The sequence below is a fragment of the Hemicordylus capensis genome, chromosome 2, assembly GCF_027244095.1.
Source record: "Hemicordylus capensis ecotype Gifberg chromosome 2, rHemCap1.1.pri, whole genome shotgun sequence".
Lineage (NCBI taxonomy): Eukaryota > Metazoa > Chordata > Lepidosauria > Squamata > Cordylidae > Hemicordylus > Hemicordylus capensis.
Genome location: NC_069658.1, coordinates 211772385 through 211798194, shown reverse-complemented (window position 1 = coordinate 211798194; position 25810 = coordinate 211772385). Strand labels below are relative to the sequence as shown.

The 25810-nt window shown below is 50.8% G+C and overlaps 2 protein-coding genes across 6 annotated transcripts in view; one reads left to right on the top strand and one right to left on the bottom strand.

Annotated features, from left to right (window-relative positions):
• Nucleotides 1-1009, bottom strand: part of LOC128343763 (paternally-expressed gene 3 protein-like) — a 54207-nt gene extending 53198 nt beyond the window's left edge. The window contains 1 exon segment of the mRNA XM_053293198.1: nucleotides 568-1009. Coding sequence (XP_053149173.1) covers nucleotides 568-726 — 159 coding nt within the window. The 5' untranslated portion in view covers nucleotides 727-1009.
• On the top strand, nucleotides 864-23931 carry MBD3 (methyl-CpG binding domain protein 3). Of its 5 annotated transcripts, none has more exons than XM_053295431.1 (7): nucleotides 864-1010; nucleotides 11035-11194; nucleotides 11584-11721; nucleotides 12890-12980; nucleotides 14389-14566; nucleotides 19049-19252; nucleotides 21162-23931. In XM_053295431.1, the coding sequence occupies exons 1-6, from the start codon at nucleotides 949-951 to the stop codon at nucleotides 19245-19247; spliced, it is 828 nt and encodes a 275-aa protein (XP_053151406.1). In that variant the 5' UTR covers nucleotides 864-948; the 3' UTR covers nucleotides 19248-19252; nucleotides 21162-23931. The 5 variants fall into 5 exon arrangements, with proteins under 5 accessions (XP_053151406.1, XP_053151408.1, XP_053151407.1 ...); XM_053295433.1 differs by lacking the exon at nucleotides 864-1010 and adding an exon at nucleotides 1457-1540; XM_053295432.1 differs by lacking the exon at nucleotides 864-1010 and adding an exon at nucleotides 2514-3494.
• Nucleotides 23932-25810: the final 1879 nt, after the last annotated feature.

The window sequence follows — 25810 nt, the reverse complement described above, 5'->3', positions numbered from 1 at the left end:
TATCTGCCAGGAAAGCCCTGCGTAGTGCAGCAGGTTCTGGTGCGTGTTCTATAAGGCAGGAAATTATTTGCGAGGGGATGGTGGTGGCATAATGCTCCTGTATTAAGGCGAGGCGATTCCTGTACAGAAGCCACAGCCGAGCGCATTTGGTGTGCTTGTGCCAAAAACGATATCTGTACGATGTGATCCAGTAAAGGGATCTATCTGTTGTGTCAATGGGGTATCCATATATTCAAATGCGCTTTAATAAAATTATGTGACGTAAGGTGTTAGCCTAATATTTTAATTGTGTAATTTTTATAGTTCTGTTTCTATTTTTTTTCCTATGTGAACCACCTTGTGATTGTTTTTAATGAAAGGCGGTATAGAAATTTAAAAATAAATAAATAGTTCTCCTGTGCGCCTGGGCAGAGAGGACAATCATACCCGGGTGTGGGTGGGCAGTGGTGAGTAAATTGTGCAGGCATACAGTCACGAACGGCTTTGTGACAGGCAGAAACTCACCATGTGAGTCACGCCCCATCACCGCAGGAGGAATCATAAATAATAATTACCGATTTATCCCACCTTTACTTCCAAGAAGCTGAGACAGTTTATAGTAGATCGGCACTTTCTAACCATAATACTGGCTCTCCCATGCCAAGAGCTGTGCGCTGCACCTGTTGCGCTTTTGCCTGGTTTAAAGGCACAAGTGCCCCCCACAGGGGGAAAAGTGGCGATCCTCATCCTGGATGGTTTGGAGTGGGGCGGGGGGGGGCGGTTTGGAAACTTTCTTTCAGTAGAAAGCGAGGCTTTGAAACTCGTCCCGCGGCTAGAAGCGGCCCCCTCCCTCCTTCTCTCCGCCGGCTGCTTGCGGTGGGGCGGGGCTTGGGGCTGAAAAGGGGCGGGGGTCGTGTGTGCTTTGGGACCACGTGGCGGCCTCTCTGGGGGAGGAAGGGAAAGAGGAAGATGGCCAAGGCGCCGGGGTCACCTGGGGGCCCGCGAGGGAGTCCGCGCTGCCCTCCCTTGGGGTGAGTTGGAAGACATGGGGCGGGGGCTCCAAGGCAAGCAGCATGCCCGTTTGCAAGGGGGTGCATGCATAGGGAGGGGGGGCGTTGAGGAGGCTGCAAACAATGGGTCAGGAGGGTCAGTGGGTCATCGTGCGTGCATGGGGCTGGGGGAGAGGATCTGGGGCAGCCAAGGGGATCATCCTGGCAAAGCGTGGGGTGAGCAGCACGTGGGGGGTTTGGAATAGGGTTGGGGGGTTGGAGGAAGCGGAAACTTATGTTAGGGGAAGGCGAAGGGGGTGGCAAAAAGCTGTGCTTTGGTAGGGTACAGAGGAGAGCAGTTGTGGGGCTGGTCGGGGAGTTCGGGGTTGCACGCGGGCTAGGATAGAGAAGTCTGTGGCCGGTTGGGACTGCAGAGGGGCGGGGGCGGGATAAATAAGGGGGAGAAACGGGGGGGGTTGGAGTCTGTGGGTTAAGTTATGGGGCAGAGCAGCACGTTGTTGGGGGTGGGATGTGTAGTTTGGAGATGCGGCGGGAGTCAAAGGGTTAAAAAGGTGGGTCAGTGTGGGGAGATGGGGGGCATGTCAGGGCAGAAAGGGGGGGTCGAGCAGTGGGGTGAAGGAAGGGGTTGCTGGGGGGGCAGGAGGGCTATGGGGTTGTGTGAGAAAACTTGGGAAGAAGAGCAGGCCTGTGGGGGGGGTGGAGGCGTGATGCTATGGGGTGCAAATGTATAGGGAGCATGGCTTGGGAGTGGATCTGGGGGCAACACTTAATTATTTATTATATTTTATTTGTTTATCACACTGATATGCCGTCTGATAGCTATGGGGTCGGCCAGGGAAAAGTGGGCTCCGTGATGCAGACGTTGACTATATTATATCGTTTTAAATGCGTGTTTTTTTAAAAAAAAAAGTGGGCATCGTGGATGAATTGGGGAGCGCTAGCAGTAGAGAGGGCAGAGATCTCTAGGGCAGGAGAACTGGGGGCTGTGGGGCGCACTGGGGGCTGTGGGGCACATTAGGAGGGGGCAGGAGAACTGGGGGCTGTGGGGCACATTAGGAGGGGCAGGAGAACTGGGGGCTGTAGGGCGCATTGGGGGGAGGCAGAGGGGTTAAGGGAAAAAGTGGGGGTGTTAGTAAAGGGGCAGAGGTCTGTGGGGGGCTGCGAAGAGGTCTGGAGAAAACACGGGGAGTTAGAAGATGTGGGGAAGAAGGGGAGGGTTGAAAAGATGTACTGGGGGACTGAGTTATGGGGGCAGCAGCGGAGGAGGTCTATGGGGCTGGGTGTGTGTGGAGAACCTGAAGGGTGCAAAGAGGTGGGGAGAAGCTGGGGGGCTTAAAGGGGGAGGTTGTAGTGAGGAGCTGTGGGACATCCGTGGCCAGCAATGGGGCAGGGGGCTGTGGAAGGCGTGTGAGGAGAAGAGGGGGTAAAAGGGGGGCTTGGGGGGGTCTGGTCTATGGGGCTGGGAAAGACGTGTGGAAAGTGGAAGTGGGGTGAAGCTGAGGGGCTTGAAGGGGGGCTGCCTTGGGGGCTGTTCCTGTGGGGTACGAGTTCTGCGGGGATGGAAGATCCTTCATCTGAGTGGTGGGAGGGCAGGAAAAGTGAGGTGTGGGGGGGGATCAAGTACGCCAGACTTATTCGCAGGTGTGGAGCAGTCGTGGTTGTGTGTTTGGGGGACACTTGTGCGGGTTTGCGTTCAGACGTGCTCTGCGTGCCGTGTTCTCCCGAGGTGGGAAGAAGGCAGCAGGTGCCTCTTAGGGAGGCGTCTTCACGTGCACTTCGCAGGACTGGATTCCTCCTCCCCCCCTCCTCAGGAGAGCCGAGGGACTATATTTCCACAGGCGCGCGCGGACGGATACGGGATCGAAGCGCACGGTCGGTCTGCCCCCCCCCCCCAATTTGGCGGGATGCGAGGTGGCGAGCCGTTTCTGTTTATTTATTTATTTCGAAAGAGCGCGCTCCCGCCCAACGGCTGCGCGCGCTCCTTGAAGGAGGTGCGCGACAGAATGGAACAGCGACAGGGGGAGGAAGGCGAGAGAGAGTGTGCGCGCGCGCGCGGTGACCGCGAAGCAAGAATGAATGGGCCGCGGCGGTAGCGGGAGGAGGGGAGCGCTCTCCTGAGAAGAGCCGAGCCAGAGGGAGGGTAAAAGGAACAGCGCCCCCTTCCGGAGCCGGAGAAAGGCAGGAAGAGGCGGAGGGGGGTTGCGCTGGAGGGAAGAGCCAGGCAGCAGCGCCGGCAGCAGCGTTCCAATCGCAGCAGAGGGAGGCGCTCTGGAAGAGCCTGGCCCAGGGAGCCAAAGTGAAGGCTGCGGGAGCCCCCAGCAGCAGGAAGGAGCAGCCAGCCAGCTAGCCGCCCCGAGAAGCAGCCGCCACCGCAGCCCTGGCTGGAAGGGACCTTGGAGGGAGCAGGCAGGCGGGCGGCGGCAGAGCTGCGGCAGGAGGAGGAGGAGGAGGTTGGAGCGAGCCTGAACCAGAGCCGGGCCCAGTGGAAGCGATGGATCGGAAGAGGTGGGAGTGCTCTGCCCTCCCGCAGGGATGGAAAAGGGAAGAAGTGACCAGGAAATCGGGGCTCTCCGCCGGCAAGAGCGATGTCTATTATTATAGGTGAATGTGCCATGGCGGAGGGGCCTGCGGGGCTGGGGAGGTGGCGGGGAGGGAGGAAGGTGGAGGGGGGGATGTTGCCGTCGCCTGCCACTCTGCTTGCTAGAACATGCTGCCACCCCATTGCAAACAGAAAATGGTGTGGGGGGGGATCCTACCGACTGCTTGCACAATGGCAGCAGGGAGGGGGGGCGGCTGCACCACCACCGCCGTCCTCCCCCGGCTGTGCTTGTGGCTGCTGCAGAAGAATCGGGTGGGGGGAGGTTCTGGAAGCTGTCTGGGGGGACCCCCCCCTTTCCTCTGCTCTGCATGATGCTCTGAGGCCCTCTGGCTTTGCGTTGTGTGTGTGTGTGGGGGGGGACATGCAAACTGTAGCCATCCCTTGATGCATTCAGGCTGAACAGTTGCATATGGGGAGGGAGAAGCTGGGTTGTGGAGGGCTTGTTCTCTGTGTGCATTTTGCGGGGGGGGGGAGTGGATTGTGAACTACAGGCCTGTTGCTGTGTAGTAGAGTCCCACTGGATACCCTTTCTCTTTTTGCGGGGGGGGGAGGCGACAGCCACTAATCTAGGAGACACCTTTGTGTAATGACAGTTGTGGGGCTTGGAATTCAATGGGCACCTCATTGAATTTGGGGTGTGTGTGTGTGTGTGTCTAGGTTTTTCTCTATCAAGGACTGCCCCCTCACCCCACCAGCCCCTCTGCTTGCGGCTGTGTTTCTGCAGGAGCCTAGCCACGAATATGGATTTCTGTCTCTAGCTGGGCGGCTGCTCTTCAAAAATGCACCATAGCAAGGCGGGGTGGGGGGTAGGGACTGGAGGCTTTGCTCCTCTGCCAATCACAGCGGCCTCCCTGACTGCATGGCAGCTGTGGGGGCCTTTGCGCTCTGGAAGACCGTCGCCCCACTTGGTGTTGGGAGGGTGTCTTCAGATCACCCTGACTAGGTTGGCTCTTGAGAGGCAGGGGGCAGGTGGGTTTCAGCAGCTGCTGTTGACGCGCCACCCCACTGCAAGAGGGTGGTGGGGCAGGCCCCTAGGTTAGCGGACTCTTGCTGGTGAGGGTGGTGTCCTGTTGGCATGCGATCCGGAGGCAGCTGTGTCTCGCTCCCACCTGCTGCTGGCTCACCCCGACAGAGTGAAGCACGGCACATCACTATGAATCCAGGAGGCTCGATCTCCCTTCCCAAGTGCTCGGGTGTCAATTCCCAAGTGCCTGGGAGGCTGTCAGTTTGGATCTCTGCAGCTGAGGACCCCTCTGGTTGCCTAGGGTTTAGTTGAGGGGGGCTCCAGATAATGTGTGGGGCAGAGAGGGGCACTGCAGATTGCTTCAGTCTGATATGAGGCCGTCCCTCCCACTCACAGGCTGCCTGTTAGCAGCATAGCAGGTGACATCCTGTTCAATTTTGTGTGTGTGTATGTGTGCGCGCATGAGTGCATATGTGCGCTCATGCATCATCTTGCATAGTGGCACATGGCGTGCGCTTAGGCTTCCTGCTTCTCACACCAGAGCAGCAGAAATTGGGTTGGGATCTCCCAGTAGGTCTCTGTGTGGCTTGCAGTAGATCAGTACAGGCTTCTGACTCCAATTCGTGTAACTATACCCACACGAAAAGCCTCAATCCCCCCCCCCTTTTCTAAAAAAATTGTGTTGCTGGACCAAGGATGACTTTCTCTATAGCGAGTTGAGCTTTTTGCCAGTTCAGTCCTGGTGCTGGGAACAAATTCCTGGACTTGACGTGTGCTCGGAAGTACCCCTTCCCTTAACCCTAAATGCCCGTCCACCTCTATGAGCTGGTCTTCGGCACCTTGGTGGATCCCTGGTAAAAGCCAAAGTAACTCCCAGAGTCCGGAAGTCAACCTGTGGGGTCCAGTTATTCCACACCTAGAGGGCTGTCTAATTCCTGGTGGTGCCCTGGGAGACTGATAGGAACCATATAAAGCTGCCTACACTCCTCAAAGAAGAGGGGGCCGGGGCTGTAGGTCAGTGGCAAAGGCCCCCCTTTGCATGCAGAAGGTCCCAGGTTTAATCCCAGGCAGCCTCTCCAAGTAGGGAGATTTTTGTAAACTGCCTAGAGCCTCTGGAGTTGGGTGGTATATAAATTAAATTATTATTAATAGGGCTGGGTTAGACTCTTTCACACAAAACATCAATAATTTGTGGCCCTCACTGCTGCAAGATATAGAGACAGCCACACACAAGGCCTTTAAGAGGATTAGAGACCGCCATGGAGGAGGAGGTCCTAAGGTTACTAGATATGCAAGCTATATAGAACTTCCATGGGCAAATGCAGTATACCTCTGAATATGGAATGCTGTAAATACAGCAGCAAGGGATGGCCGCGTCCTTTAGGTCCTGGCTTGCAGGGTTCCTGGAGGCTATGGGAAAATACTTAGGATGCCTTGCTGTGGTAGATTAGATTAGATTAGTTCCTGGCAGCATTGTCAGGTAGGGCTGGGGAAAGCCCCCCCCCCCCCGAAACCCTGGAGAGTGCTGCCAGTCAGAGCAGACAATTCTGAGCTGGACCAAGAGACTGACTCGGTAGAAATTATGTGAAAGCACCTCCAGTTAAGTAAAAATTACTGCATGTGGTTAAATTGTTGGGGTTTTCTTTGCCCCCCCCCAACCAAAAAAAACCCCAACTGGGTTTTTCGATTGGCTTCGAATCCCCTCTGGTCTGTTTCCCAGACTATGGGAAACCCCTGTATCGGGCAGCAGCGATCTAGGAAGATGCTGGAAGGCATCATCATCTCATACTGAGTGGGAGGAGGCAATGGTCAGCCCCTCCTGTATTCTACCCAAGGCAACCACAGGGCTCTGTGGGCGCCAGGAGTCGAAATTGACTCTTTACTTCATCCTGTTTATATCCTGGTTTTCCTTCAAAGAGCTTGGGGTTCTCTCTCCCCCTCTGCTATTTTATTCCACCAACAGCCCTGTGAGGTAGGTGAGGCTGGGAAGTCATGATCGGCTCAAAGTCAGCTTCAGCACGTTGGCCTAGAGCATTTCCCAGAATCCTTTGCAAGGGCCCTTCAGCAGACCATTTGACACAGAAGGGCTGTTCTTTGCCAGTTAGCAAACTATCCCTCTATACCACTTAGTTTTATTCTGCTTCTTTAGAAATGCTTTTTAAACAAACCCAGACACTAAAAGCTGCTTGTTCTTCCAGGCTCTGCAGATGTTGTGTGCAGGGTGCTGCTGAGCGTAGCGAGGAGGAGGAGGAGGCGAGGCACTGCTAAGTGGCCTTTTGCAAGCAGGACTCTCCTCTTGTGAGCAGGCCATAAAGGAACAAAGAGCCGGCTGCTGGCCCATGCGGGGTGGACATCTGGAGCCGGCGGCGCAGAGGGCTGAATAGGCCGCCCTGCATTCTCTTTCCTCTGCTCCCCCCACCTGCCTCAAAGAAGTCTGTGGATTGCAGGCAACGCTCTGCACCTTAAATAAAAGCACACGCGCGGGGCGGGGGGGGGGCTCCCCAGGCTGCCTTTTCTTGGGGCCAGCGCTGGGGGCCAGCCGTGGAAACCTCGACAGTGCCAGCGTGCTTTTCAGCAGACGGGCGTGCAAAATTGCCCCGGCCGGCGCTCGGCAGCTGCCTTTCTTCTCTCCGCCGCGGAGGGGGCCTTCCAGCGGGGAGTGAGCCGCCCAGCCCCGAGTGCGGATGGTTTTGCAAAGTTTTTGTGTTGGAGCGCACGTGCCGTGCCGCCGGAAGGACTGTCTGGCGTTGCCTGTGTGGATGTCCGTCTTCGGGCCCCAAGTGTAACTTGACAAAAAGTTGGGAGAACTGGGCAGGCTCTCAAGGCATGGTCTCCGAATGGCAGCTGGCTTGCTGAAATGTAAGCCTTGCTGGATGGCCGTCTGCAGGGGTGGGGGGGACGGACTCTTTGTTTGTGGAGTTTTGTAGTGGAAGGAAGGTGGGGTGTCGGGATTCTAGGTTTTTGGGAGAGGGCCTGCGATGTAGAAGCCCCAGTCCAGATGCTGGCATCTCCAGCCTGGTGTGCATTTTCACGTGAGCTTGTATTCAACCAGTTTTCTTATTTCAGAAGCAAGATACAGCTTGATAGTTCAAGGGAGGCCGGGGGTGGGTTTACGTTTGTTTACAGCACCCCTAAACCTTGAACAATAACCAGTACAGATGGCAACATCTGGATGAAGTTCGCCATGACTAAGTCCCATTGGAAATGGAAGAACATAGTTGAGACAAACTTGTCCTATTGGCTTCAGTGGTGCTTAGTCATGAGTAACTAAGCTGGATGTTTGCCCTTAGTAGCAAATTGGAGAGAAAGAGAGAGAGAACTTATATCTGGGAGGCACATGTTTGAACTGAAGACACTTCTTTCCCCCCTGCAAAGGGATCAGGTAGCAGGTTCTGAGAAGTCTTGGGGAACTGCTGCCAGTCAGAGTTGACAGTAGTGGCTTAGAGGGACCAAGAGCCTGACTCATTTGGAAGCTTCATATGGGATGAGGAGAGGAGAACTGGTCTTGTGGTAGCAAGCATGACTTGTCCCCATAGCTAAGCAGGGTCTGCCCTGGTTGCATCTGAATGGGAGACTTGACGTGTGAGCACTGCAAGATATTCCCCTCAGGGGATGGGGCCGCTCTGGGAAGAGCAGAAGGTCCCAAGTTCCCTCCCTGGCAGCATCCCCAAGATAGGGATGAGAGAGATTCCTGCCTGCAACCTTGGAGAAGCTGCTGCCAGTCTGTGAAGACAATACTGAGCTAGATAGACCAATGGTCTGACTCAGTATATGGCAGCTTCCTATGTTCCTATGAGATGATAGATTGGGATGAGAAGGAGCAGCCTTACAACCAGCTTTGAGAATAAGCCTGCAAACATTCCTCTCAATTTGAGCCATTGGACCCAGCCTACAAACCCCACTGGCTTTTCAGAGGAATAGCAAGGCCAAGATCTGAATGCCAGAGGAGTAACGAACAATGTTCTCTTATTTTATTTTCTTCTTTTGTATTTGTCAAATTTGTACACCGCCCAAACTTTCATCTCTGGGCGGTTAACGACATAAAACAATTTAAAACATACACAAAAATCTTAAAACGATTAAGGCAATCTAAAAATTAAAAACCAGTTAAAACTTAAATTTAAAAAGCTGAAAGAGCTTGGCTGAAGAGGTGGGTTTTCTAGTGCTTTTAAAAAATTGTCAGATTTTAAGAATCAGAGATTCTTCTGTGTGTGGAATGTGTCCTGTTCTGTGTGGCGGTACCAAGGCAGTGTGTGCGCGCATGTGCATTCAGAGTGGGGCCTTCTGATTAAACCAGAGCGGGATCTAAAGTTAACTGAGCGGACATAAAAAAATGTGTGAGCGCGCACACGCCTTAGAGGGAATACTGGTATCGAGCATTTGCTGAGGGCTAGCCTCTTATCCTGGCTCCATTTTCCCACCTTATGTTCTCCAAAAATGACTGAGATGAAGTAATCGAGCAACCCAGTGGCATGTGACACACCATTCTTCCAGCACAGAGAGATCTGCCTGGGCTTTAAGACCCCCTGCAGACTCATAAGAACAGCCCTGCTGGATCAGGCCCAAGGCCTGTCCATTCCAGACCCCCGTTTCCCACACAATGCCTCTGGGAAGCCCACAGGCGAGAGCTGAGCGCACACCCTCTCTCCCCCATTGCTCCCCTGCAACTGGGATTCTGGGGCATCTTGCCTCTGAAGTTGGAGGTGACCTATAGCCACCCGACTAGTAGCCATTGATAGACATGTCCTCCATGAATTGGTCTAAGCCCCTTTTAAAGCCATCTAAGCTAGTGGCCATCACCGCATCCTGTGGCAGAGAATTAAATTGATTGATCATGAAAAAGAACTTCCTTTTGTTGGTCCTACATTTCCTGGCCATCCGTTAGGAACATAGGAAGCGAGTCAGACCCTTGATCTATCTAGCTCAGTACTGTCTACACCAGGGTTTCTTAACCTTGGGCCCCTAGATGATGTTGGACTACAACTCCCATCACCCCCAGATATGGCCTTTGTGGCTGAGGATGATGGGAGCTGTAGTCCAACAGCTACAAGATTAAGGGGCCCAAGATTAAGAAACCCTGGTCTACACCGTCTGGCAGCGGCTTCTCCAAAATTGCAGGCAGGAGGCTGCCTCAGCCTTATCTTGGACATGCTGCCAGGGAGGGAACTTGGAACCATGCAAATATGCAGATGCTCTTCCATCCCCTAAGTGCTCCATCCCGCCCCACCTTACAGTCCTCCCACCTCTAGTAAAGGGGCCAAGTCATGTGGAAAAGCTATCTCTGTCCACTTGCTCTACTCCATGCCTCATTTTATACACCTCTGCCATGGCTTTCTGCAGCCACCTCTTTTTCCAAAGCCTTGTCTCACATCTTTTGTGCAGAGCAGAAGCACAGATGAGACCATCCAGGTGGTTCTGGGCCTGCTGCTTTCCACAAGGTGAGAACTGGAGGTCTCTTGGCACCCCCTTTGCACCTGAACTGTCTGCGGGCCATCTGACCAGTTAAGGGGCTTTGGAACCCCTAGCTGCCTTGTCCAATATTTCGGAATGGTTTGGCAGGCAATGTTGGAGGCACCTGTGGTGGTATGTTTTGCTCCCGTGAAATTGACTTGTCTTGATGTTGATGGCTGCTTGAAGCACCTGGTGGGCGAGAGGCCCCCGCTGCAAATTCTAGGGGGGGGGGAATACACCATGCTTGGGAGAATCACTGCTAGCAACGTCTGGGGCCCCCACCATAGTGACTACTTTTTGCATGGTTTCTCACTGGTTGTGAGAGGAGAACTGTGAACTGGCCTTTTATCTAGAGCCCGAAGTGGGTATTTATGTATTTGTTACATTTATATACCGCCTTTCATTAAAACAATCCCAAGGCAGTTTGCACAGAAAAATTAAAACAAGACTATAAAATACAGTTAAAATATTAAGATAATACAAAAAATGTGTCTGACTAAAAAGATTTAAAATACAGGCATAAAATAACCATACAATATACAAAGAAGAAGCAGCAACAGAGACAATCACATAAAAGCCTGGATAAAAAGCCAAGATTTAACATGCTTTCTAAAGCCTGTGATGGAGACCGAGGAGCAAATAGCCACCGGGAGAGCATTCCAGAATCTGGGGGCAGCAACAGAGAAGGCCCTGTCCCGCGAGCACGACAACCGAGCCTTCCTCATTGTCGGCACCCGGAGCAGAGCACCCTCAGATGACCTCATCAAACGAGCAGCAGCCCTTGGGAGCAGGCGGTCCCTTAGGTACTTGTGAGAACGATGCCCTCCGCGCACCTGTTGCATGGGGATTCTTGACTTGGTGGCGGCCTTGACCATGGTCAGCAGACCCGCATACTAACCCTGGTATCAAGAGGGGCAGCTTGCAAACGCGCCATGTGCTTGCTTGGCCAGAAGGTGACCATAGCGTTGGCAGAAAGATCGAGAGCTGTAATTTTCTTTCTCTCCTCCCCACTCCTCTTGTCCACATATCAGCCCAAGCGGGAAGAAATTCCGCAGCAAGCCCCAGCTGGCCCGCTACCTGGGGAACTCCATGGACTTGAGCACGTTTGACTTCCGCACGGGGAAGATGCTGATGAGCAAAGTGAACAAGAACCGGCAGCGGATGCGCTACGACTGTTCCAGCCAGGCCAAGGTGACGGGGGATTGGACCTTGGCAGTGCCGTAGCTAACCCAAGTCTGGGTGTTTGTTGGGTTGGGTGTCTTCTTCTGCAACTTTTATGCTCTTAAACATGGATGATTTGTAGAACGGTTTTTTCTCTGGCTTTTTCCTGGAGCACCAGCCCAAAGTTACACATTGGTTTGTTTTTTTCTTTTAAGGCAGCTATTCAGACATTGTATGAGTGTACAGGTATCTGTACACTTGTACATGTTTTTGTTTGGATGGCTGTACCTGTGTTGGTTTTAAAAGTGAACTTGGTTACATCTGTACCTGTGTATGAGCGTTGAAGATAACCTGTGAATAAAGCTAATGTCTGCTTTCAATCTTCTCTTTCCCCCCACTCTCCAAATCTCCCATTTTAGGGCAAGCCAGATTTGAACACAGCCCTCCCTGTCAGACAGACAGCTTCAATCTTCAAACAGCCTGTCACAAAAATCACAAACCACCCCAGTAATAAGGTGAAGACTGACCCCCAAAAGGCAGTTGACCAGCCCCGCCAGGTAAGGATTCTGGCTTGTTTTGCTGTCAACATTTGTTCTGTGTGCATCCTGTGACAGTGATTTGCCTACAGCAACCCAGAGCGCAGGAATTTGAACTCGGGCCTCCGCCACCCAGCTCTCCGCTATGCATCGTCAAACCTTGAATTCCAGCTCCAGAAAGATGTTTGTAGCTTAGCTAATTCACTCTCACAAACTTTAAATGTAGCTCCCTGGCAGGGCTCCTAATTCAGGCCTGCCGCAGGGCTTCTCCTAGGTCAGGCCTGCACAATTTTGGCCCTCGGACTGTTTATGGACTGCAGCTCCCATCATCCCCTTCCACAGTGGCCAGTAGTGAGGGCTGATGGGAGTTGTGTAACCCTGTCCTAGGAACATAGGAAGCAGCCATATTCTGAGTCTGACCATTGGTCCATCTAGCTCAGTATTGTCTACAACACAGACTGGCAGCAGCTTCTCCAAGGCTGCAGGCAGGAGTCTCTCTCAGCCCTATCTTGGAGATGCTGCCAGGGAGGGAACTTGGAACCTTCTGCATGCAGAGGCTCTTCTCAGAGCAGCCCCCTATCTTACAGTGCTCACAAATGTCTCCCATTCAAATGCAAGCCAGGGTGGACCCTGCTTTGCAAACCGCAAGACCCGCTTTCCTCCCTAGACAAAGGAATGTGGGAATGGAGCTTGAAGTACAGCTGGGCTGTACTTAAGTGGGCAGTGCCCAGTTAGTTCATTGTCCCCAAATGTTGTACATACCATAGGCAGGTTTAATTTCTGGTGGCATCTCCAATTGAGGCTTGGAAACCACTGCCTGGCAACCTGGAGAGCCGCTGATAGTCGGCATGGATGAGAGCACAATGGATGAATAGTCTTGACTTAGGTTATAAGGCAGAGTTCCTGTTGTGATCACAAATGCGCAGAAGAGAGTAGCAAGAGTATAACTCAAGGGAGAAGCCCTTCAGGCCTGTTGGCACGGCTTTGCCAAATGCTGTTGGAGGTGTGGAGCAAACCTCCTGGGGCAAGGAGTTCCACAGGCTGGGTGCAGCAGCCAAAAGGACACTGTCCAGCATTTCCACCAACTCAGTCCGGTTCTGGTGGGACACAGAGTGTGGCCTCCCAGAGTGTCGTGGGTGGTGCAAGTAAGAGAAACCAGTTGACTGAGCATCCTTTCTCTCTCTCTCAGCTCTTTTGGGAGAAGAAGCTCAGCGGGCTGAATGCCTTTGATATTGCAGAGGAGCTGGTGAAAACGATGGACCTTCCGAAGGGGTTGCAAGGTACTTGAACTGGATGGCTGCAGTTGTTGGATGGGCTGATCCACCACGGGGCGGGCTTTACATTTTAGCAAGTGAATCGAATTGGGGCCCTAGGTGACGGCAACAGCCAGGGCGCTGAGTGCCCAAGGCCTGGGATTTGGGTGGGGCATTTGACTGGTCAAAGGCTAAAAAGGGGGCGGTGGGGGGAACTCCCAAAGTGCTGACGGGTTTGCTCAATGTGTCTATTAGTACACGTTTATAAAACTGGTTCAGTATTGCTTTTGGGGGGGGGCAGCGCTCTTCTTCAGAGCCAATTCTACAAAATATGTAAATTGCTACAAGTAGTGTGTGTATAAAAATATAAAATGTATTTTTAAAACTCAGTATAAACATAGTGTTAATAAAACCAATCATAATGCAATATATTGTTAAAAGCCATAGAAAGATATCTCAGGAGTTAGCTATATACAGGTGAAACTCGGAAAATTAGAATATCGTGCAAAAGTCCATTAATTTCAGTAATGCAAATTAAAAGGTGAAACTGATATATGAGACAGACGCATTACCTGCAAAGCGAGATAAGTCAAGCCTTAATTTGTTATAATTGTGATGATCATGGCGTACAGCTCATGAAAACCCCAAATCCACAATCCCAGAAAATTAGAATATTACATGGAACCAAGAAGACAAGGATTGTAGAATAGAACAAATGGCTGGAAGGAAGGTGGGATGGGAGCCAAAGGGGGCCACCACTGAAAAAGCCCTGCTCTAAAGAGCTACCTGCCTCATAGGAAGCTGCCCTTGGTCTATCTAGCCCAGTATTGTCTACCCAGACTGACAGCGGCTTCTCCAAAGGTTGAGGCAGGAGTCTCTCCCGGCCCTACCTGGAGGTGCTACCAAGGATTTAACTTGGGACCTTCTGCTCCTCCACTGAGCTGCACCCCCATCTTCTGTAGCATGGCTCCTCAGCCTCCTTCCTCCTGCAGATGTTGGCCTACAACTCCCATAATCCCTGGCTGCTGGCCACTGTGGCTGGGATTTATGGGAGTTGTAGTCCAAAAAACTGCAGGGGGGGGGCAAAGTTGAGCAGGCTGCTCTACAGGAAATCTCTTGCAGCAATAGTCTCCCATTCAAATGCAAACTGGGGCACATTATGCTTAGTCAAAGGGACAGTTGATGCTTGCTACCGCAAGATCAGCTCTCCTCCCCTTGCTTTGCCAGGCAACAGGGCCTTGGATTTAGAAAGGCAAGACCTTCAAAGCACCCTGGTCAATTGGGGTCCCAAATAATTGCATTTTTGAGGCCTCGGGAGTGCTGGTAAGCCGTTCAGCTGCCAAGCAAGCAGAGAGGGTGTCAGTAGTCTCTCTAGTGGGAGAGGAAAGAGGAGCTCACCTCATCTGACCTGTCCTTTTGTCCTGCTGCCTCTTAGGCGTGGGGCCCGGCTGTACCGACGAGACCCTCCTTTCTGCCATCGCCAGCGCCTTGCACACCAGCACGATGCCCATCACTGGGCAGCTTTCTGCTGCAGTGGAGAAGAATCCGGGCGTCTGGCTGAACACCTCGCAGCCCCTCTGCAAAGCCTTCATGGTGACGGATGAAGACATCAGGTATCTAGGAGCAGGAATGGCTTCCCTCTTGGGCGCCACTCAATAAATGCCTTGTGCTTAGCAGCTCATTTTCCAGCTGGCTGAAGGCAAATTCTGCAAATGGGTAAATAACTTCCCCTCGTTTGACTAGAGGTGCAAGATAACCTTTTTTCAAAAGGGGATGCCTCTTCCTGACTGCCGCTTCCTTTTCAATGATTTTTTAAAAATTCTGTTTTTGTTCTTACACTTCTATGTAAGAACATAGAACATCTTCCTCCAAGGAGCCTAGAGCAGTGTACATGCTTACTGTTATTCTCACAGCAACCCTGTGAGGTTGGTTAAGCTGGGAGATACGTGACTGGCCCAGAGTCACCCACACTGGCTTTTATTTTACGATATTTGTACATTGTGCTTCACCCTTAAGAGTCCTCCTGAACAGTTCACAATTCATGAAATTGGATTTGTATTGGGTGTGTTTGCCGTTTTGATGACAGGCCTAGAATAGGAGAAACTGTTGATTGTATCATTGTTGTTAACCACCTAGATACTTCAATAGTGGGCAGTATAAAGTAAAGTAGTGCCACCGAGTCGGTGTCAACTCCTGGCACCCACAGAGCCCTGTGGTGGTCTTTGGTAGAACACAGGAGGGGTTGACCATTGCCGTCTCCCACACAGTCTGAGCTGATGCCTTTCTGTATCTTCCTATATCGCTGCTGCCTGATATAGGTGTTTCCCATAGTCTGGGAAACATACCAGTGGGGATTCGAACGAGCAACCTCTTGCTCTCTAGACAAGTTACTTCCCTGCTGCAACGTTAGGTGGCTAGTGGGCAGTATACAAATGTGTTAAATAAGTAGTAATAATCATCATGTGGTTCCTGCCTGTTCCCCCTTAGGCAGGCAGTGGAAGAAATGTAGAAGTGGGCACTCTTGCTGGGGTGTGGGGGGCAGTATTTCATGTTGCACATGGTAGCTTTTCCCCCTCCCTGCCTCACCTTTCTGCTGCCCTCTGGTGGTGAAGGATTATTTATTGTTAAACTTGTATACCACTTTTCATTACAATCTCAAGGTGGTTTACAAGACAACACAATATCACCATCAATTTTATTACGGCCATTGGCCAGCAGAAATAAGAACAACAAATATGTCCAATACAATGATCGATAAACAATGCTAAAACACAATAAAACAGAATACAATCACTCATAATAAGTTACTTAAAAACAAACAACTCTCGCAATTAAGTGCTTAATAAGGACCTTAACCTAATGACAATGTAGAAAAATTTAGCTTCAATTTTTGTAATCTTGGAGCATGAATCCGCAAGACAGTAATATGTATAGAAGAGCTCACACCTTCCAGGAATTTTGAGTAACAGAGGAGGAATAAGTTCTTCTCTGGCAGCCCGATAACAAAGAGCAATATTGCAAAACATGGGTGACAGTTTCCAGGAGGCCAGCGCCACAAGGGCAAAAAACGGTAACAGGATGATCTTTAGCAAGCCTCCGTTCCAAAAGAGAAGAGGGCAACACGTTAAACCGGGCCCAAGCAGATGAAACCCAAAATTTAGAAAAATGCAGTGGACAACACAATATTAAAAAACCACAAAAACTGCACAGTAAAAAATTGGAATTAGTGTGCTCTTATCTCTCAGGTGCTAAGGAAATGACTGCACTGGGCTTATAGCATGTTAAGAGCAGCATTCCCTCTAAGGCGTGCGCACATGCTCACATGTTTTTTGATGCCCATTCAGTTAGTTTTAGATCCCACTCAGGTTGAATCAGGAAGGCCCCATTCTGAGTGTAGGTGCACACACACTGCCTTGATACTGCCGCTCAGAACAAAACTCATTCCTCACACAGATGAAAAACATTAGAGAACACATTGTTTAAGAGTTGGAAGTGACATCAGAGCACCACTAGTCCCACCAGTGCCCCACAGATTTGGGCATAACTCCCTAGCCATAGATGAAGAAAAATGAGGAGCACCAAATACAGTTGCAAATGAAGAGACAGAAGTCCCACTGTGCTGTAAACCTATTTATTTGAACCCAACAGGTTTTGGCCAGAGCCACCTTCAGGGGCAAACCCGGATACATGACATGAAAAGTGTTAATATACCATCATAAAACTCTTAGACGATAGTATTCAGCCAACTTGTTGTGAAAACTGTAATCCTTGTGCACTTACATCTTATCCAATGTAATCCTGTTTTAAAAAACCCTTCTTCAAAAACAGGCAACAATCTAGAAAATTCAAAATAGAAGCTCTGTTTTGCAAACATAGCGCTTGACCAAAAATAACACTGAAAAGCATAGCAATACTTACATCCTGGACTACCAAAGTTGATGGAGCACATTGGATAATATCTTACTAATGTGAGCTTGTCATGTTTCTCCATTTTCCTGCAAATTTATACCCTTAGATAACACCCCAGCTGTACTGCATTGCCTAACCAACTCCTGAAGTCCTGCTATTTAAAGGAGAATCGTCTTCACCTGAGCATAGCCCCAAGATCGAACTCCTCATTTAAAGCACCTGAAATTGAGGTTTTTAATTCAAGACTCCACCAAGCCTTCCTCCTGAGTCAGATTCTATCATGGCCAAACCTAAACTTTTCAACAGCCCCCAAACAGAAATCTTTGTAAGAGTGCTTGTGTTCCAAAAAGTGGGCCACCAAAGGGCACCCACCTTGGCACATTTAATATTACTGAGATGTCTGTCACTCCCGTTGGCCCCCTCCTGCTGCCCCTTCCTGCTCTTTCTCACCAGCTCAAAAATGGCAGTGGAGGCGAGACCACTGGGGAGGAGAGCTGTGTGGTGGTGCTGGGTGTCCTGCTCGCCAGAGGGGCTGAGGGCACTTGCTACAGGTGAGCTGGCAAGGGGATTTGTAGCTGCCTGAGTCAAACCCCACCCCACCCCGGGCTCTAGGCATGTGCACGGACCAGTTCGGAGGCCATTCTAAAGGCCTCCAGACCGGTCCGGACACGGGGTGGTTTTGGTTCAGGTGGGGGGTTCCAAAAAGAATAGGGGGGGCTTTACTCACCCCTTCAAGAATTCTGAAGTATATATTTGAGTAAGCGGGCGGCATACCTCCCTGCCGCCCGCTTCACTCCCCCTTCTCCGGGAGTTAACGTTAACTTCAGCGAGCGGGCGGCGGGAGAACTCCCTGCCGTCCGCTCGCTTCCCTGGCTCGGCTGCAAATGGCTTCTAGGAAGCCTTTTGCGCAGGTGCGCAAAAGGCTTCCTAGAAGCCATTTGCAGCCGAGCCGGGGAAGGGGACGGGGTCGGCAGGAGAGCTCTCCTGCCGACCGCCTGTGTATTGGAAGGGAAGGGGCGGCAGGGGTCCTGGGTCTAAGCAGGGGGAAGCCGCCAGCCGAGACACGGGGGTATTGAAGAGCCGGGCGGCAGGGACTGGGAGCTACCCTGCCGCCCGATTGTAATTGAAGCCAGAAACACGAGGAGAAACGCGCGCCGCCGGAGGAGGGGGAGTGAAGCGGGCGGCAGGGAGGTATGCCGCCCGCTTACTCGAATATATACTTCAGAATTCTTGAAGGGGTGAGTAAAGCCCCCCACCCCACTCTTTTGGAACCCCCCACCCAGTGCCGGACCGCAGCTCCGCGGTTCCGTGCACACCCCTACCAGGCTCAGTGCAAGGACCGGCTACAGCCTCTCTGGCAGATGGCTATGCAGGCTCTGTTTGAAAACCTGTAGTGGAAGGTAGCCCACCATTGCAGGAGGGGCAGGCTGTTCCACAGCCCTAGTGGTTAGAACATCTTCTTTGTGTCTAGGCTGAACTTGCTTCCTGGCTGTTTCAACCCACCGGTCCTAGTCCTGCCCTTGAGAGCCAGAGAGAGAACATGTCCGCCTCTCCGATACCCAGATGGCTCTCGTATCCCCCACCCCTCTTACCCAGCTCCTTCAACCATCCCTCACAGTATGGTGTCCAGCCCCCTCACCATCTTCTGAACCCCTTCCAGTTGACTAGTGCCCGTTCCCCAAAATGTCGGCTTCTGAACCAATCACAAGATCCCAGGCCAGGTCTGAGCAGTGCAGGGTGGCAAAGGTAAAGTGTGCCGTCAGGTCGATTTTGACTCCTGGCGCCCACAGAGCCTTGTGGTTGTCTTTGGTAGAATACAGGAAGGGTTGACCATTGCCATCTCCCGCGCAGTATGAGATGATGCCTTTCAGCATCTTCCTGTATCGCTGCTGCCTGATATAGTAGCAGCGGGCATTTGAACCGGCAACCTTCTGCTTGCTAGTCAAGCACTTCCCACTAAAACAATAAAGAGCTAAAAGAAAAATTAAAAACAATATAACAACAATTAACAATTTTAAAACATTTTAAAACAAGAATTGAACAACTGCAGTAATTAAAAACTCCGAAACCGGGTTAAAATATTAAAACCGATTTAAGCCAAAATGCGTTTTAAGGGCTCTCCTGAAGGCTAATAGAGAATTCAAATTGATACATGGTGGTTTTTGTTGTTGTTTTGCCCTTGGCAGGAAACAGGAGGAGCTCGTTCAGCAGGTGCGGAAGAGACTGGAAGAAGCACTCATGGCAGACATGCTTGCCCATGTGGAGGAGATCGCGAGGGACGGTGAGGCCCCTACGGAGAAGACAGGGGGTGACGAAGATGGGGAGGAGGAAGAGGAGGAGGAGGAAGAGGATCCGGACCGCAGCCAGGAGATGGAGAGTGTATAGTCCAGGTAACTGCAGTTGCTCTGCATTAACACCTTCCCACACCACCTCTACAGTTCTTTACGGTAGCGGAGAACAGCAGGGTTACCTTGGAATCTTAATGGGAATTATTGGTGGGAAAAAGCAGTACCGATTGGGTCAGGTTTAACTCGGTGGTTTAAATTGCCCAAGCAGGAAGGGGACATGGTTTTCTCTCTGTCTAGACCAGAGCTGCTAAACTCCGGCCCTCCTGCAGATGTTGGCCTACAACTCCCATAACCCCTGGCTATTGGCCACTGTGGCTGGGGATTATGGGAGTTGTAGTGCAAGAACACCGGGGGGGGGGGCAAAAGTTGAGCAGGCCTGTTCTAGACCCTTGCTCCATAAAATGATGCACAAATTCTTAGCTGTAGGGCCGGAGTGTGGACAGAGCGGCTCGGGGTTCTCCGTATCAGAAAGTAAACGTTCATTCTCCTTGGTAGGTGGGTGTCGCAAATCTTGATAACTGGACTCCTGACCCTAAAGTGGTTGCGGAGACCAGCTGTGTATGTTCAGCCTGGAGAAGAGGCAGCTTCAAATATCTGCAGAGCCGTCGTGTCGAAGGAGGAGTGTCCTTGTCCTTGGTTGTTCTGGAGGGCAATACTAGAACCAGGGGGTTGAAATCAGGGTGGGGAAAAATCAATTTAAAACACACACACACACACACACAAACCTGGATATTTAAAAATCTAAATCGGATTCGTTTTATTTAAATCGGATTTTTAAAATAAAATGCTTTTTGAGGGAAAAATCTATCTAGTTTTCTATTTAAGATACATTATAGTCCAGATTATTTCATTTCATTATATTTCATTATATTCATAATGAAATAAAGATTAGTTTTTAATTATGTAGCATGAGGCTGTATATATGCAGTGTTTAAATTTTCTGGTAAATGAATTCCATTAATCCATTCACAATGTCATGCTCTTCCAGAGGTTTCTGTAAGATTATTTCGGGCATTTTTTTCTAGCCAGAAGAGGACCAAAAATGAAACCTTCATCTGGTTGTAAATATTAAGATTATACCAGCAAGAATGAGTCTTTATGTAAAAAACCATGATTTAAATCTAGTGTTACTGACTAGTGATTTAAATCGTGATTTAAATCGATTTGATTTAAATCAGATCCACCCTGGTTGAAATGGCAAGGTAGCAGGCTTAGGCGAGAGATTGGGAAGAATTTTCTAACTGTAAGGGCTGTTGGACAGTGGAACAGTCCGCCTCATGAAGCAGGAGGCTCTCTTGTAGAGGAGATCTGGTCTTGTGACAGCAAGCATGCATTTTCCCTTTGCTGGGCCGAGTCTGCCCTGGTTGCATTTGAACGGGAGACTACATGTGAGCTCTGTAAGACATTCCTCTCAGGGGATGGGGCCTATTTGGGAAGCACACTTGCGTGCAGAAGGTTCCAGGTTCCCTCCCTGGCAGCATCTCCAGATAGGGCTGGAAGAGACTCCTACCTGCAGCCTTGGTGAAGCTGCTGCCAGTCTGGGTAGACAATACTGAGCGAGATGGACCAAGGGTCTGACTCGGTATGTGGCAGCTGCCTATGTTCCTACTTTGCTTGGGGTTTTCAAACTGAGTGGCCAGGCATTTGTCGGGGATGTTGCACAACCCCCTGCGCAGTGCAGACTCCTGCACTGAGCACAGGGTTGGACTAGAAGACTGCCAAGGTTTATTCCGACTTGAAGGTCCACAATCAGGTAGTTGCTAGGCAGAAAATATAGAAGTTTTAAAGGACTGCTGGTCAAGGCAAGCAATCGTCGACCAGATGGACCGGTGGTCTGAATCCGTAGACGCTGGCTTCCTGTGTTCACCACTCCCCTCCCTTTGCCAGCTCAGCCGGACAATCAAGGTGCTAGTCCTCACTCTCATTGACTGCAATCTTTTTTGCCCTTCAGGTAGCTCCGCCTGAGAATTCAAGCCGCGACCCCGTCCGCACAGAGCTAAGCGTGTCTTCGGCCCACATGGCTTGCTGGCTACACACAGCCGTGTGAGTGTGTGCGTGGTGTGTGAGTGTGTGTTGACGTCTCCTCGCAGGAAGCGTTGAGAAGCAGCTCCGTAGATGCTGGGTAGTTCTGAAGAAGGACTTTACTAAACAAATCCTTGTGTTCTCCCCCGGCCCCCAATACCCCCCCCCCTTCCTTCAAAGTTTGTTTTTCTTTGTTAGCAAGGAAGGGGAATGCTTCAAAGAGCTACGTGAAATCAGTCCAGAAACGAAGTGAGGGGTTAGTGATAGCGTATGAGCGGGATTCTCCAATCTCACTAACTGCACCACCCCACACGTGTCCCCCAAGCCAATTCCCCCCCTCTTGGTTTAACTCCTCCTTCTCTTCCCCCCCCCACCCCCCGCCAGAGAATGATGCAAAGAACTTCTGAGCCTCCCTTTCCTCCTTGGTACCCTGTGTGCCGGGTCATTTTTGAGTTGTAAATAATCAATTCTGTATGTGAAATCTTGCGTTGAAACTAAGTTTTCGTATTGTTCTTTGGGAACCAGGGCGGGGGGGTGGTGGTTTCTGACTGGCAGGTTACTTTCCTTGAACAAAAAAAAAAATCGCAGAGGTAAAAGGTGCCTTCCCAGGCTGGGGTGGGCCTGGGGGAGCTGAGCTCCCGAGTAATCGGCTGTCCCAAGTTTCAATCAACCCCCGAGCCCTTTCCAAAATAACTGTAGACTTTGGCAATGGACATGGAATGCAGAACTGCCTCGAGTCTGTGCAGAGTTCTCCAAGTGCAAATGGCTTTTACGGAAGCTTCAGAGTCCATTAGAGAGAGAATACTTGGGCAGGCCTGCTCAACTTAGCCCCCCCCCCCACTGTTTTTGGACTACAACTCCCATAACCAGAGGGAGTTGCAGAGGTTGGGGGCTAGGAAACAGGGTCCCTGTTCCTGCCGTTATCTGTGTGTCTTGGATTCAATCATGGGAGCCTTTGTCTCACACTATCAAATGCCTTTTCTCCTTCTTCAAGGATCAAAGAGAATATGTCCCTGAGTGGGGATCTTGACCAAGCTAGTTGTGAAAAAGCAGAAATTTCCTTCATGTCATCTAGAGGTAGGCAACCTTGCGCCCCCCCCCCCCCGCTGTTGCTGGACTACAACTCCCATCCTCCCCTGCTGCTATAAATTGGAACTGGGGATGGTGGGAGTTGTAAGCTGGAGGCCCACGGTTGTCTCCCCCTGAAAATAGTCTGTCCATACAAGCAGAATGAGGAGGCGATAATGCTCAGCAAAAGGGGAAAGTACCTGCTCACACTGAACGGGGAGGGTGCTTTTAATGCTACCTTTTGAGTGTGTGTTTTTAAAAAGCCTCGTTGCAAATTAAGAAGAAAAAAGTTAAGTTCTAACCCTGCCCTCTGCTTGGTGTGCTGCTTGTCTATTTGCAGGGAGTTTGGGGGCAATAGCAGTTTCCTGCAGCCAGTACTTTCTGTAACAGGGATTCTCAGGTGTTGACTACAACTCCCATCATCCCCAGCTGCAACCGTCTTTGGCTGGGGATGATGGGAGTTGTAGTCAACATCTGGGAATCCCTGTTATAGAGGGAACACAGCCCCCAGCCTACACTCTCAACGGGTGCCTTCCCTTCTGCTGCCTCATTCTGCCCGTGTGTCCCAGGCCTTCGTTTGGCATAACTTGGGTTGGCATGGAGGGGGTACCTTGAGGCACAGAACTTCAAAGATGATATTGGGGGTATCCCTCTGTGTGTGTACACACGCCTCTTCCCCTCCTTCCAAAAATCACAAGAGTGTCTTGCACCCTCGAGACCTCAAGGAGGCAGTGGTTGGCTTGAAGCCTTCTACTCTAGAGCAGTCACACGAGTTTCCCATCATCCTGTGTCTCAGTAAAACAGATCCGAGGGTGTTTGGCGCAGAATGCAAGCAGAGACAGGTTTGCTTGGGGGGAACCCCAGCCCCCACCCCCAGCCTCATCTGGTTTTCCTTCTGTCTCCTGCCTCTGGATTTGTCTCTTGCACCTGACTTTCTGGCCCTAGGTCCTGGTTTTGCTTTTTGTTTTGATTGCCGAGCTTAAACAGTGGGAGTGTTCCTGTTCTGGGGGGGCTGCAGCTGGTGTGTGGGTCCCCCAGATAGCTGCCTTTGAGACCTCTAAAACTGGGGGGGGGTGGCAGAAAGAGGGGTCCTCCCTGGACTGCTTCTCCACCAGCCTTTGAAGCAAGCAACTTCCTGCTCCAGTTCGCTGGATGATGTTCAGATTTTTGAATCTGTCCACGTCATCCGTATGAGCCCTTTGAATTTCCTCCCCGCGTGCTTCCACTTCCCCACGGCCCACTGCCTGTCCGGAATCTGGCCAGGCAGATAACCCTGGGCTGGTCCTCCCCAAGAGCCTCTCTGCACACCTGCTTTTGTCCACTGTACATCGCATGTGGGCAAGCACAGGTTTGCACGGTGGCGTTCCCTGGCCTCGATGCTGCTCGCAGGCCCAAACATGTGAACACTTGGTTGGCTTTCCTGGTGGCCAGACCAGCCTGCGATTTTGAAAGATGAAATGACTTCCTCACCAGGCTGACGTTAACTTTTGGAGAATTCAGATGTCTTGTCTGTCTGTTGAACTCCCTTTCCTTAGCACTAACTGACGTGGACTTCTGACTGTAATAGCATCTTATTGTACAGCCTTGTCTGGGGAATATTAGTTTTGTAATAAAAATGTTTTCATACGTTTCACGCTTGCTGAGTTTTGAGCGAACGAATCTGGTGTGTGGCGTTCAGAGCAGTATCGCCCTGGAATTGGGATATCCTAGAGTTGGAGACTCTGTGGAACAGGATTGGAGTATTTTGGAGTCCATTGGTTTTAGGAGGATTACCATGAAGGGGGGGAGGGATGTGATCTCTAGAAGTTTTCAGAGGATGGATAGCTATCTGTCAGGGGTGCTGTGGATGTTTCCTGCTCTGTGCAATAGAGGCGGGCCAAAGACACCTACGGTCCCTTCCTAAACATTCTATGGAAGTCTGAAAGTCTGTCCACTTAATCCACTCCAGTATCTAGCTACTGTCAAAACAACATAAGAACAGCCCTGCTGGATCACGCCTATCTAATCCGGCATCCTGGGAAACCCACAGGTAAGAGATGTCTCTCCTGTCCGCCATGAATTTGTTTCAAGCCATCCTCCACATCCTGTGGCAGGGAATTCCATAGATGATGTATGCACTGTGGGGGTGGGTGGGGTGGTACTTCCTTTTGGACCTAGATTTCATGGCCATTATTTGTTTGGGATGACCCCCGGTTCTAGTGTTGTGAGTGAGGGAGAAAAACTTCCTCTCTCCACAGTGTATAATTTTATAGACCCCTCTCATACCTCCCTTTTTCACAACTAAAAAGCTGCAGATGTTGTAACCTTGCCTTACAAAGAAGGTGTGCTACCTGCCCTGGTCATCTTGGTTGCCCTCTTCTGTACCTCTTCATGAGAGGTGGTGGCCAGGATTGTACACAGTTCTCCAAATGTGGCTGCACCATAGATTCATATATGGGCATTATAATATTGGCATTTTTATTTTCAGTCCCTCTCCCAATGATCCCTAGCATGGAATTTGCCTTCTTCACAGCTGCCGCATGCTGAGTCTATACTTTCAGCCATGACCCCAAGAGACAGGCCTCTGCCCAGAGGGGCTCACAATCTAGAACTGGAAACAAGACAACAGGTGTGGTGAGGTAGTGGAAGAACAGGTTATTATTCAGTCCAGGGACATAGGAAGCTGCCATATTCTGAGTCTGACCATTGGTCCATCTAGCTCAGTATTGTCTACAACACAGACTGGCAGCAGCTTCTCCAAGGTTGCAGGCAGGAATCTCTCTCAGCCCGATCTTGGAGATGCTGCCAGGGAGGGAACTTGGAACCTAGATGCTCTTCCCAGAGCAGCTCCATCCGGAGGGGGGAATATCTTACAGTGGTCACAGTCTCCCATTCATATGCAACCAGGGCAGACCCTGCTTAGCTAAGGGGTCAAGTCATGCTTGGTACCACAAGACCCGCTCTCCTCCTCCAGGCAGTTGGAAAGATGACTGGCCAAAGGGGCTTGCAATCTAGAAATTAACAAAAGGAAGACAGCCTGCAAAGGGCACAGAAAGGCCTAAACTGGAGGAAAATGCTGTGGCTTCCATTATTGATGATTAAGTGTTGTCAAGTTGGAGTCGACTCCTAGTGACCACATCAATAGATTCTCTCCAGGATGATCTGTCTCCAACTTGGCCTTGAAGGTCTCTCGGCAGTGCTTTCATTACTGTCGTAATCGAGTCCATCCACCTTGCTGCTGGCCATCTTCTTTCCTTCCACTTTCCCCAGTATTTTGGACTTCTCGAGGGAGCTGGGTCTTTGCAAAATGTGTTCACAGTATGATAGTTTGAGCCTCATCATTTGTGCCTCGAGTGAAAATTCTGGATTGATTTATTCTAGGATCCATTGGTTTCTTTTCCTGGCTGTCCATGGTATCCTTTAAAAGTCTTCTCCAAGACCAAAGTTTGAGCATCAGTACTTTTTCTGTCTTGCTTCTTCAAAGTCCAGCTTTCGCATTCAATTATACATAGTTAGAAGTAGCTTATGGGG